Source organism: Lontra canadensis, unplaced genomic scaffold (genome assembly GCF_010015895.1).
Source record: "Lontra canadensis isolate GAN:19392208 unplaced genomic scaffold, GSC_riverotter_1.0 scaffold207, whole genome shotgun sequence".
Taxonomy (NCBI): domain Eukaryota; kingdom Metazoa; phylum Chordata; class Mammalia; order Carnivora; family Mustelidae; genus Lontra; species Lontra canadensis.
Window position 1 is genome coordinate 358,631 of NW_022631201.1, and position 13,986 is coordinate 372,616.

At 34.1% G+C, this 13,986-nt stretch overlaps 1 protein-coding gene across 7 annotated transcripts in view; it reads right to left on the reverse strand.

The window, feature by feature from the left end:
- Positions 1 to 13,986, reverse strand: part of ARHGEF9 (Cdc42 guanine nucleotide exchange factor 9) — a 180,060-nt gene that overhangs the window by 5,582 nt on the left and 160,492 nt on the right. For all 7 annotated transcript variants that reach the window (XM_032848751.1, XM_032848746.1, XM_032848750.1 and 4 more), the window contains one exon: positions 12,853 to 12,921. In XM_032848751.1, the coding sequence (XP_032704642.1) occupies positions 12,853 to 12,921 (69 nt within the window). The remainder of the gene's footprint in view (positions 1 to 12,852; positions 12,922 to 13,986) is intronic.

Below are 13,986 nucleotides of genomic sequence, written 5' to 3' on the forward strand. Positions count from 1 at the left end.
GTATCTTTGGGGTAAATACCCAGTAGTGCAATTGTAGGGTCATAGGGTAGCTCTATTTTTAATTTTTTTGAGGAATCTCCACACTGTTTTCCAAAGTGGCTGCAACAACTTGCATTCCCACCTACAGTGTAAGAGGGTTCCCCTTTCTCCACATCCTCTCCAACACTTGTTTCCTGCCTTTTTAATTTTGACTATTCTAATTGGTATTGCTTGTCTTTTGATAGCCATTCTAATATGTGTGAAGAGATATCTCATTGTGCTTATTTAAATTTCCTGATGATTAATGTAATGTTGTGTACCTTTTCATGTACTTAGTGGCCATTTGAATATTTTCTTTGGAAAAGTATCTATTCAGGTCCTTTGCCTCTTTTTAAATTAAGTTATTCATGGGGTTTTTACTATTGAGTAGTATAGGTCCCTTTAATATTTTGGATATTAACCCCTTATCACATATGTAGTTTGCAAATATTTTTCCCATTCCAGAGGTTGCTTTTTTTATTTTGTTCATTTTTGTTGTGCAGAACCTTTAAATGTGATGTGATCTCACTTGATTTTCTTTTGTTACTTGTGCTTTACGTGCCATGTCCAATAATTCATTGTCAAAACCAATGTCAAAAAGATTTTTTTCCCATGTTGTTTTATAACCATTTGAGTGATATAACATAGGGGTCTAGTTCATCCTTTTGTATCCGAGTATCTAATTTCCCTAGAGCCACTTATTGAAGAGACTGTCCTCCTTTTTTGACTATTCTTGGCTCCCTTGTCAATTTTTACTTGATTGTATATGCATGGGTTTATTTCTGGGATCTAAATTATTTTCTATTGGTCTGCACATCTGTATTTTTCCCAGTGCTAAACTGTTTGATAATCATAGTTTTGCAATACAGCTTTTTTTTTTAAAGGTTTTATTTATTTACTTGACAGACAGAGAGCAGGAGATCACAAGCAGGGGGAGCTGCAGAGGGAGAGGGAGAAGCAAATTCCTTACTGAGCAGGGAGCCAGATGCAGGGCTCAGTCCCAGGACCCTGAGATCATGATCTGAGCAGAAAGCAGACACTTAACTGACTGAGCCACCCAAGTACCCCTGTAATATAACTTGAAGTCTGAAAGTGTGATGGTTCCAGCTTTGTTCTTCCTCAAGATTGTTTTGGCTATTCAGGGTCTTTTATGGTTCCATACAATCTTTAGAATTATTTTTTTTTAATTTCTATAAAAAATGTCATTTGAATCTTGATAGGAAATGCACAGAACCTATAGATGGTTTGGGGTGTGCAGATTTTTTAACAATATTAATTCTTGTAATCTAAAAGCATAGGATACTTTCCATTTTTGTTTTTTAATTTTTTTTTCATAAATGTGTTAGAGTTTTCAGTGAATACATCTTTCACCTCCTTGGCTAGATTTATTCCTAAGTATTTTATAATTTTTGATACTATTATAAATGGATTGTTTTATATTGTTTTTTGAATAATTCATTTTTGGTTTATAGATACTACCGAGTTTTGTATGTTGGTTTTGCATCCTGAAATCTTACTGAATTCATTGATTAAATCTAACAGGTTTTTTTTTTTTTTTGTAGAGTCTTTAGGATTTTCTACATACAAAATCCTTTTTTTTTCTTCTTCTTCTTCTTTTTTTTCCGTGAGTGCCAACTCCAGCCCTTTAGTAGTCCATGCCACTGGTCCTTAGGTCTGAGCCCTTAGCCCTGATTTGCCCTCTGGGCTTTTCCCACAGAGTTCCCTCCAATTCCTGGTCTCTTCTGTCCAGACCTTCTGCCAGCCCTGCTGTTCCCTAGCCCTCTTCTTCCCCAGTGAAGGATCTACAGTTTAATTATGCTTGAGCACTATACTCTTCTGTTCTCCTTGCTATAAAACTTCTGACTAATTTAGCTCTCTTGTCTTAATCTGCCAGATGTGGAATATATTTCCTACCAACTTTGCCCTTTCTTTCTTTACCTTCTGAAACCTATATGCCTTCTCTGAGTCTTCAAACTAAAATCAGAGCTATAAATCACACCATGCCAGGCATAATGAAACTTAATCTCTGTTCAAAACATTTATTCATACTGTATTCTAAATGTTCACTTTTGTGTGCTAAAGATTTTACCAGTAGCAACAAGTCATTAGACAAATAAGTATCAAGTGCAATCAAGTTAGACCAGCCAATGGTCCCATTCAAAATGACTGGTTGGAACAGATAAATACAAAGTGGAAAGTGGAAAGGAAGTTCCTTCTAATTAGGAAATAAGGTTTTATATATCCTCTCCATCAATATGTTTTATCTTCTATGAATTAAGAAATTAATAAGTATCCAGAAAATGGGGAGGTGAAAAAGTAAATCAAATTCATCTTGTATAGTTAATCTAATTTTCAGTCTAGGCCAGTTATGATTCTCAAACTTGAACCTGTATCAGAATCACCCATAGTAGGTCTGGGGAAGATCCTGATAATTTATGCTTCTAATACATTCTTACATGTTACTGATGATGTTGGAGTAAGGACCACACTCTGAAATCAGGATGTGAGTCCTCCTGCTTTGTTCTTCCTTTTCAAGATTGTTTTAGACATTCTGGTTCCCTTGCAATTCCATATGAATTTTAAAATCAGCTTGTCAGTTTTTCTGAAGAACATATGCAGATGGCCAACAGACACATTAAGAGATGCTCAACATCACTGATCATCAGGGAAATGCAAATAAAAACCACTATGAGGTATCACTTTACAGCTGTCAGGATGGCTAAAATAAAAAAGACAAAAACAAGTGCTGACAAGGATGTAGAGAAAGGAACCCTTATGCCCTGTTGATAGAAATGTAAATTGATACAATGACTGTGGAAAACAGTATGGAATGTCCTCAAAAAATTCAAAACAGAAATATTATATTACCCAATTATTGGATGTTAAACCAATGGAAAAAAAAAACACTAATTCAAAAAGATATATGCATACATCCCTATGTTTAGTGCAATACTATTTACAATATCCAAGATTTGGAAGCAACCTAAATGTCCATCAGTAGAAGAATGGATAAAGAAGATGTATATAAAGTTATATATATATATATATATATATATATATGTATATATATATATATGATGGAATATTACACAACCATAAAAATGGATGAGATCTTCTCATTTGCAATAACATGGGTAAACCTAGAGGGTATTATGCTAAGTGAATTAAGTCAGACTGGGAAAGACAAATACCATACAATTTTACTCTTATGTGGAATCTAAAAACAAACCAAATGAGCAAACAAACAAAAAGCAGATTCAGACCTGTACATACAGAGAAATGATGGTTGTCAGAGGAAAGTGGGGTAGGCAACTGCATAAAGGGAAGTGGGAGATACAGCATTCCAGTTATGGAAAGAATAAATCATGGCACAGAATAATGAATACAGTAAATTATATTATAATAGAATTGTATGGTGACAGGTGGCAGCTACACTTGTGGTGAGCACAACATAATGTATAGAGAAATTGAATCACTATGTTGTACACCTGAAATGAATGTAACATTGTGTGTGAACAATACTCAAAAAGTAAACTAAAAATAATCAGCTGGTTAGTCTCTACAAAGAAGTTGACTGTGATTGAGATATTATTTTGAATCTATAGATCAATTTGCAGAATATTGCCATTTTAGCAACATTAAGTCTTATAATTCATGAACATAAAATGTTTTGCTATATAGAACTTTTAAAATATCTTTTAACAATGTCTTTTAGTGTGCAGAGAATAAGTTTTGTACTTGTTTTATTAAATTTATTGCTAAATATTTTGTTAATACTGTAAATGGATTTTCTTAATTTCAAGATTTTTAATTTGTGTAGAAATAGAATTAATTTTTATATATTGATCTTATATCCTACAACTTTGCTGAATTCATTAATTAAGTCTAATAGTGATGTGTGTGTGTGTGTGTGTGTTCTGTAGGGTTTTCTATATGTAAGATTGTGTTATTTGCAAATAGAGGTACATTTTACCTCTTCCTTTCCAAACTGAACACCTTTTGTTTCTGCTTCTTGCCTAATTGCCTTGGCCAGAACCCCCAGAACAATAGCAAATAGAGGTGAGGAGACTGGGCATCATTGCTTTGCTCCTGATCTTAGCGGAAAAACATCAGTTTCTCATCACTAAGCATGGTGGTAGCTGTGGGTGTTTTATAGATGCTCTTAAATACATAAAATCTTGTCATCATCAAACAGAAACAATTTTACTTCCTCCTTTCTGATTTGGATATAGTTTCCTTCTTTCTTTTGCATGACTGCTCTCTGCTTAAGACTTCTAGTATTATGTTGCATAGGACTACTGAGATAGGGCACAACTGTGATCTTATATTAGAAAAACAGTTTTCAAACTTTCACCATTAAATATGATGTTGGCTGTGGATTTGCCATGTATTGTCTATATTATGTTGACATAGATCCTTCTATACCTAATTTGATGAGAGTTTTTATCATGAAAGTATATGCTTTTTCAGAATCTATTGAGATGATTAAATTATTTTTATCTTCCTATTAATGTGGTGTATTAACATCTTGCACCTCAATAATGAATCCCAGTTGATGATGCTGTATGATCCTTTTAATGTATTTGGTTAGCTAGTATTTTGCTAAGAAATTTTGCATTAGGAATATTATCCTTTGGGTTTCTTTTCCTATATAATCCTTATTTGGATTTGGTATCAGTGTAATGCTGGTCTCATAAAATGAGTTTGGGGGTATTCCCTTCTTTTCAATTTTTTTTGAAGAGTTTGAGAAGGATCGACATTCTTTAAATTCCTTGTACAATTGACCAGAGAAACTATTTATTCTTGGGCTTTTCTTTGTTGCTTACTAATTCAATCTTTTTTGCTCATTTTTAATATGTTCTTTCTTTGTAATTCAATCTTGATACATTGTATGTATTTTTTGAAATTATTCATTTCTTCTAGGTCATCCAATTTGTTAGTATGTACTTGTTCACAGAACCACTCTCATGATTCCATTTCTGTGGTATCATATGTAACATCTGTTTAATTTCTGATTTTATTTCTCTCCCTCTTTCTTAGTCTAGCTAAAGTTTTGTCAATTTTGCTTATCTTTTTGAAAACAAACTCTTGATTTAATTGATCTTTTCTATTGTTTTTATGGTCTCTACTTCTCCTCTGATCTTTGTTATTTCCTTTTTCCTGCCAACATTGGACTTAAACCTTCTTGTTTTGCTTGTTCCTTGAAGTGTAAATTTACGTTATTTGATTTTTTTCTTTGTGCAAGCATTATGGCCATTAACTTCCCTCCTAGAACTGATTTTGCTACATCCAATAACTTGGTTTGTTGTGTTCTCATTTACATTTATCTCAAGACTATTTTTTTAAAATTTCCCTTTTGATTTCTTCTTTAACTCACTGGTTGTTCAGGAGTGTGTTGTTTAATTTCCACATATTTGTGAACTTTCCAGTTTTCCTCCTGTTGATTTCTAGTTTCACACCATTGTGGTTGAGTGATACTTGATCTAATTTCAGTCTTCTTAAATTTGTAAGACTTGTTTTGTGACCTAACACATACTATTGTAGAGCATGTTCCACTTGTATTGAGAAAATAGCTGCTGCTATTGGATGGCACGTTCCTTATATGTCTCTTAGGTCCATTTGGTCTAAATATATTTCCAGTCCAATGTTTTCTTCATCATTTTTTGTCTAGGTGATCTATCAACTGTTGCTATTATTATCTTTTTATTTCTTCCTTCAGATATGTTAGTATTTGCTTAATATATTTAGGTACTCCATATTGGGTGCATATATAGTTATAACATATATTCATGTTCTGGGTACATACATATTATATCTTGATGAATCAACCCTTTATCGTTGTACAATGACCTTCTTTGTCTCTTGTGATGTTTTTTACTTATAGTCTATTTATCTGTTATAAGTATCAGATAAATACCCTTGCTCTATTTTTGGTTTCCACTTGTATGGAATATCTTTTTCTATCCCTTAACTTTGAGGCTATGTGTATCCTTAAAGATGAACTTAGTCCTTTGTAGATAGTGTATAGTTGTGTCTGGTATTTTTATCTATTCAGCCATTCTATGCACATTGATAAGACAACTGAATTCATTTACATGCTTGGTGGGGGGGCAAATGGGCTAAATGGGTGATGGACATTAAAGAAGGCACTTATTGGAATGAGCACTGGGTATTATATGTAAGTGATAAATCACTAAATTTTACTCTTTTCTAAATTATTTTTATTAATATAATGTATTCTTTGCCCCAGGGTTATAGGTCTGTGAATCACCAGGCTTACACATTTCACAGCACTCACCATAGCACATACCCTCCCCAATGTCCATAAACCAACAACCCTAAATTTTACTCTTGAAACTAGTACTACACTACATGGTAACTAACTTGAATTTAAATAAAAAATAAACTAGAGGGGCACCTGGGTGGCTCAGTGGATTAAAACCTCTGCCTTTCGCTCTGGTCATGATCCCGGGGTCCTGGGATTAAGCCCCACATCAGGCTCTCTGCTCAGCAGGGAGTCTGCTTCCCTTCCTCCCTCTCTGCCTGCCTCTCTGCCTACTTGTGATCTCTGTCAAATAAATAAATAAAATCTTTAAAAAAAACTAGAGAAATAATAAAGTAATTATTGATAGGTAAGGACTTACTATTGTCATCTTATTAATTACTTTCTGTTTTGCAATTTTTTTTTTGTTCTTTTCTTCCTCTCTTCCTATCTTCCTTTACGAGTCAATGGTTTTCCTAACTGGTATGATTTGATTAACCTCTTTTGTGTGTGTGTATCTACTGTTAAGTGCTTGCTTTGTTGTTACAATGAGGCTTACATAAAACACCTTAGAGTTACCCTAGTCCATTTTATGCTGATAACAAACTAACTTTGGATACATAATAAAACTACCATTTTACTCCCCAACCCCACATACTACATTTTTGATGCCACAATTTACATCTTTTTATTGTTATTCATTAATAAATTATTGTAGTTACAGTTATTTTAATCATTTTAATCATTTAATCATTTCATACTTTATCCTTATAAATATAAATATAAGTAATTAACATACCTCAATATTAGATTATATTAATTAGAGTATTCTGAATAAAATACTTTCTTTACCTGTGTGTTTATATCTGTATGTTACTACTGGCACCCTTTCATTTCACTTGAAAAATTCTTTTCAGCATTTCTTGTAAGATAAGTCTAGTGGTAATGAACTCTCTCTCTCTCAATATCTAGCTCTCGCTCTCTCTCAATCTCTCCTTCTCTCTGGGAAAGTCTTTCTCTTTCTTCATTTCTAAACTTCCCTGGGTATAGTATTCTTGGTTGACAGTTTTCTTTTTTTAAAACTTTGAAAAAACATCCCACTCTTTCCTAGTCTGCTAAGTTCCTGCTGAGAAATCTTTGGATAGTCTTATGTGGGTTCCCTTGTATATGAGGATTTTTTCTCTTGCTGCTTTTAATCTTTCCTCTTTGTCTTTGATTTTGTACAGTTTTATAGTGTTATCTTGAAGAACATATGGGTTGAAATTGTTTGGAAACCAGTGAACTTCATGAAGCTGAATATTCAAATACCTATCCAGAATTGGAGATTCCTCAGCTGTTACTTCTTTAAACAAGCTTTCTCCCTCTTTTCTTCTCCTGGGAGTCCAATATTTTATGGAATGCTTCTCTTACTTTTATCCCATAACTCACATCAGCTTTTTTCACTTTTTTAAATTCTTTTTTCTTTGTTCTACTCTGGACAATTTCAAATGACCTATCTTTGACTCCAGAAATTCATTCTTCTGCTTGTTTGAGTCTGTTGTTGATGTTCTCTAATGCTTTTTTTTTTTTTTCCATTTCATTCATTGTATTCTTCAGCTCTATAATTTCTGTTTGGTTCTTGTGATTTTTAGTCTCTGTTAAATTTCTTGTTTTGTGTACTGTTTTCCTGAATTTGTTGAATTGTCTCTCTATGCTTTCTTATAGCACACTGAACTTCCTTTAAAAAACTATTTTGAAATGTTTACTGGAAAAAATTGCATATCTCCGTATCTTTGGGGGGTTCGTTTATAAAAAAATGCGTTCCTTTGGTAATATCAAGTTTCCTTAATTTTTCATGTTCCTTGTAGTCTTGGGTTGCTGTCTTTGCATTTGAAAAAGCATTCACTTCCTCTAGTCTTTATTGACTGACCTTTTTTCCTATGCATCTAATCAAGGTTGTTTGCGTGTTTTTTTTTTTTTTTTTTTTTTCTCCATGGGTAGTCTGGAACTTTTCTGCTGGACTTCTGAACTTTCACAAAAGCACACTCATCTGTGGGTGACTGTCAAAATCATTTTTTTTTTAGGGGGAAGACAGTAGAAAATTATTCTGCCATTTTGATGATGTCCTCTAACAGGCAATTTTCAAAGGTGGTGAGTGTCAGAAATATGAGTGTACTGGGTGCCAACAACTGATATGAGAATGCTAGGGAGAAAGTCTGGGAGGTGTTCATTTTAATTTCTCAATTAAGCTTTTTATTTTGAAAGTATTGCAGGTTTACATGCAGTTGTAAGAAACAATACAGAGATATGCTTTGCAGCTTTTGCTCAATTTCTTCCATGATAACATTTTGCAAAACTGTAGTACAATATTACAGCTAGGATATTAACATTGTTACAGGACACAGAAAAGAGATAGGACATTTCTGTATCAGGAAATCACTAGTTACTCTTCCATAACCACACTTATTTCTCTTCTGACCTCTCCACTCCCCCTTAACCATTGGCAATCACTAATCTGTTCCCCATTAGTAAATGACAATGTTTCAAGAACGTTATATAAATGGAATCATACCATATGAGACTTTTGGGGATTGGCTTTTCTCACTCAGCGTAATTCTTTGGATATTCACCCAAGTTGTTGCATGTACCAATAGCTGGCTCATTTTATTCATGAGTAATACTCCATGGTATGGATATTCCATAATTACTCACGCACTGAAAGACATCTGGGATCTTTCCACATTGGGCTATCATGAACAAAGCTGCTATAAACATTTGTTTAGAGTTTTTTTTCCTCCAAGATTTTATTTAAATTCAAATTATTTAACATATAGAGGTTTTTTGTTTGTTTGTTTGTTTTTTGTTTTTTTGTAAAAGTAATTTTTCATTTCTCTGGGACAACTACCCAGGTATACTTTCTGGGTTATATGGTAGTGGTATGTTTTGTGTCTTAAGAAACCATCTTACTATTTTCCAGAGTGGCTCTACCATTTAGGATTCTCACCAGCAAGGTATAAATGATTGAGCTTCTCTAAAACTTTGCTAAACTCTAAAACATCTCTAAAACTTCTCTAAAACTTTTGGTGTTGTCACTATTTTTTATTTTAGCCCTTTTAAGAGGTATATAGTGGCATCTCATTGTTGTTTTCATTTGCATTTCTCCAATGACTAATAGTGTTGAACACCTTTTCATGTGCTTAACTGTCATCCATATAAACCTCTGCAGTAAAATATCCATCTTTTGCCCATTTTCTAATTGGAGTGTGTATTTTTTTTTACTGTTGAGTTTTGATAGTTTTTTATATATTCTAGATAATAGTGTTTTTCTCAGATACATGGTTTGCAAATATTTTTCCTAGCCTATAACTTGTCTTTTCCTCCTCTTCATGTGATCTTTCATAGAGGAAAAATGTCTATTTTGATGAGGTCCATTTTATCAATTTTTCATTTCATGGTTCAAGCTTTTGTTATGAAGTCTAAGAACTTCTTTGTCTAGCCCTAGATGAAGATTTTCTCCTTAAAAAAAAAAGTTTTGTAGCTTTAAATTTAAGCCCATTATGTATTTTGAGTTCATTTTTGTAAGGTATGAGTTTAGGTTGAAATTTATTTTTGATCTATGGCTGAGGCAGCATCTGTTAAAAAGACTACCCTTCCTCCACTAAATTTCTTCTGCATCTTTATCAAAAATTACTTGGGTATATTTGTATAGGTCTATTTCTGGTTTCTCTGTTCTCTTCCACTAATACAATATGTCTATCCTTCTCCCAATACCACACTGTCTTGGTTATTGTACCCATATAATTTGTGTCAAAATCAGTATAGACTGAGCACCCCAACTTTACTCTTCTTTTTCAAGATTATTTTAGTTACTTTAGGATGTTCATTTGATTTTTGAGATGGTCCTATAGCCTCTGGAGATGGGATCTTTGCTCATGGCCCTATGTAGCTCCATGATGACAGACTGAAATGGGTTGATAGACTAGCAATTAGTATTAAAATTCCAATATGTTATACATCAGTTCTTAAAACTAAGACAGTATAAAAGGTAAACATAAAGTAAAAATGCCTTCCTTGGAGCTAGGCTTTGTCCTCTTTGCTTATCTTACAGATAGACTTCCCCTCCTCCAGAGGAGTTGATAAGGACCCATGGCATTATAGATGAGGTCAGAAGAGAACACTAGAATAATTTCCTATGCAATTACATCTGCCTTAGAGAAATGTTAACAACAATGTTCCCATCACTTCCAGGAAGCGGTCACTGGAAGGGTTAAAGAAACTGGCTTTTATGGGTATCTGGAAGAATTCCCTTCTTGTTCTTCCCATGTACAAAACTATTGAATTCCTAGGTTTGACAATTGTTTCCACATGTGTAGTTACCTTGAGTCTCAAAATATATCAGTCATTATAGTCCTGGACTAGGAGAGTCTTGAAAACTAGAAATAGAAATAAAGAAGGAGATTTGTAGGAATTTTGCAAGGTTTGAAAATAAATGAGTTTGAAAACTTTAGAATCGTTTAAGGTGGAAAGTTGCCCATGTGAACCAATGTTTAGATACTGGGGAGTAAGAGAGGACCTGAAAGGAATAGCCTTGTGACTAGACAGGTGGAAAAGGAACCTGACACAAAAGCTTGGTATGAGTGAGCTAGATTATTTTCCGATTTATTGTTTTATGGTTGTTCTTGTGCTTTAAGAGTTCATAGTGAAAGCAAACAAACAAAAAAATAAACAACAAAAAACACAACACACACACACACACACACACACACACACACACACACACACATAGCCAGCCTCAGGTAGGCTTGTGGGAGTCTGAATTGAGGTAAATGTGTCCCATCCCATCATGAATGTCAGTGTGGTGAGGACGGTGGAGGGGGTCAGAGTAAGAGAAGCTCAAGGTTTAAGAGCCTCCAGGAAACAGGAAGCCATTAGGACAGTAGCCTCTTTATAGCTTGAGGATTCCCCAACTGGCTGGGATTCTGTTCTGCTTATATCTATGTCTAAGGAAGGAGCACAGTCTCTCATAGGGCTTCCCTAGTCATCCAGATCATATCTCCACTGACATTAACTCCAGATAGCTTTCCAACACTATTTCTCATGTTTTCATTCCCAGGAGGTTAGGAGTGATTGCCTTTAATTCCCTTTCTGAAGATAATCACATTTCCATGATGAGAGAAAGAGCTGGTGAGTGCCTCCCAAGGGCAAGAAACAATAACAGTTAAAATAAAGACATGTCTAGCCAGAGGGGCCCCAGCTAGGTGCGCTGTTTAATTGGAGATCAGATATTCACAGGCACACAGCTTCCTTAGTGGAAAGGAGTTTCATTCGGCAATAATTAAGGGTGCTTTATGTGGTCACTGGAATTTCAGGCAACTTGAATCTAATCATTTTGTATGGTGACTCATTCTGAACTAAAGAGACTACTGAGAAAGCAGAGGAAGGGCCTGGGGAAAGTGAGGTCTCATTAAGATCACCTACACATGGGGAAAATGACAGTGATGGTCAGTAACAGAAGCAACTGTCAGTAATTGAGGTGAGACAAAAAAGTGAGCTGTTCTTTCCCAGCACAGAGAGCCTGCAGAACCCTGAGATAGTGAGGTAAGAACAGTGTACTTAAAATCAAGATGAGTTAAGTTCACAATCACTTCACCCCAAAGATCTTGTTTTGTCATCTGAAAATGAGGCTAATAATCCTTCCTTTTCAGAAGTAGCATAAAGATAAAATTAAAGAACTTACATAAAATAAAATGACTGGTACTGAAGAGACTTCATGAATTACTTTCTTTTGTTCAACTAAGCATTTTAATTATGTCTAGTTCATAAAAAATGAGAAAATAAAGCTTCATTTGATAATAAAATTGATTCTTAAGGTATTAAGGTATTTTCCTTTTTTTTTTTTTTAGAGAGAGAGAGCGCTAGTGTGGGGGCACATAGGGGTAGGGTGGGAAGGGAGGGTCAGAGAGAGAGGGACAGAGTATTTCAAGCAGGCTCCAAACCCAGTATGGAGCCCAATGTGGGGCTCGATCTTAAGACCTGAGGATCATGACCTGAGCCAAAATCAAGAGTAAGACAATCAACAGACTGAGCCTCCCAGGTGAAGTACTCCCTTTTTAAAGTACTTTAGTTTATGGCTCAGAGAAAGAAAATGAATATCTTAATCTTCTGTCTTGGTTCAGTATGAAGTTCTCCATTCTGATTTGAGACTCCTAATCTTGAAAGTGCCCACAAGCAAATGAAAGAAAATCATATACATATTCCAAATATACTTATTAATAAAATTTACAATTATGGTCTGTCTCTAAATTGTGAATAAAGTTTAGTTTTTCCTCTCTCTTTTATTTATGTAAAAAGGAAAAGAAATAGATTTGGACCTAACTACCTTACAGTATTTACTCTTAAGCCTTATGTCTTTAAGACCATTTGCCACCTCTCATCAGGGACACCTGGAAACCCAAACACTCACCAACACACTAAGTGAACGTCAGCCTGGAAACAAACCTACGGATATGCAATTCACATAGTTTATGGCTTCCCAGTCTCACCAAGAGAGTAAGTGGGGCTGCTGGGGTGGTGGTGGTTATAGGCAGCTTTACCTTTTTGTTTAGGGACTTTTCTCACAGTCATTGCAGCCTGCCTCTTCTGGTTTTCAGAAATTTCAAAGCCTATAACATAAAAATACATGATTCTGTTATAAAAACATAGACCTTTCTTAAATGTAAAATTAGTACAACTTTTCTGAAAGGGTAATTTTGGCAAGATATAGCAAAAGTCTTGAAAAGCAAATAAATAAATAAATGGTGAGCACTTGAACAAATATTTAGCTATAGCAATGCATTTCATAGTAAACAAAGGCAAAAAAATGAGAACATGAGTTAAGAAGTTGCTAAATGAAGAATGGATGAATAAAGTATGGTGTGAAGTGGAAAACTATTTCTCAACCACAAGCAAATACATAGACAAGGAATTAATGAGTCTAAAGGTAAGAGATTACAATAAGATTTTTTTAAGTCTCAAAAGGAAGAAAAAAATCAATAGCAAAAAGTAATGAAGGAACAGAAATATCTATTTAAGTCCTTTGTCCATTTTTAAAATTAAGTTATTTGATATTTTGCTATTGAGTTGTAAGAGTTCCTTATATATTTTGGAAATTAACCTTCTATCAAATATATAATTTGCAAATATTTCGTATGCCATAGGTTGCCTTTTCATTCTGTTCCTTTGCTGTGCAAAAGCATTTTATTTTTCTGTAGTTTTGTTTTGTTGACTGTGCTTCTGGTATCATATCCAAAAAAATCATTACCAAGATCAATGCCAAGAAGCTCTTTCCCTATGTTTTCTTCTAGGAGTTTCACAGTTTTGGGTCATACAATCATGTCTTTGAAACATTTTGAGTTAATTTTCATGTATGGTATAATGTAGGAATTCAATTTCATTTTTTTGCATGTGGATGTCCAGTTTTCCCAGCACCATTTATTGAAGAAAACTCCTTTCCCAATTGTGTATTCTTGGTACTATTGCAAAAAATACATTAACTGTATATGTGTGGGTTTATTTCAAAGCTCTCTATCTTATTCCATTGGCCTATGTCCTATATTTATGCCAGTACCATAGTGTTTTAATTCATGTAGATTTGTAATATATTTTCACATGATACCTTCAGCTTTGTTCTCCTCTCTCAAATATCTTTAGCTATGATGGGTCTTTTGTGGTTCCACATGAATTTTAGG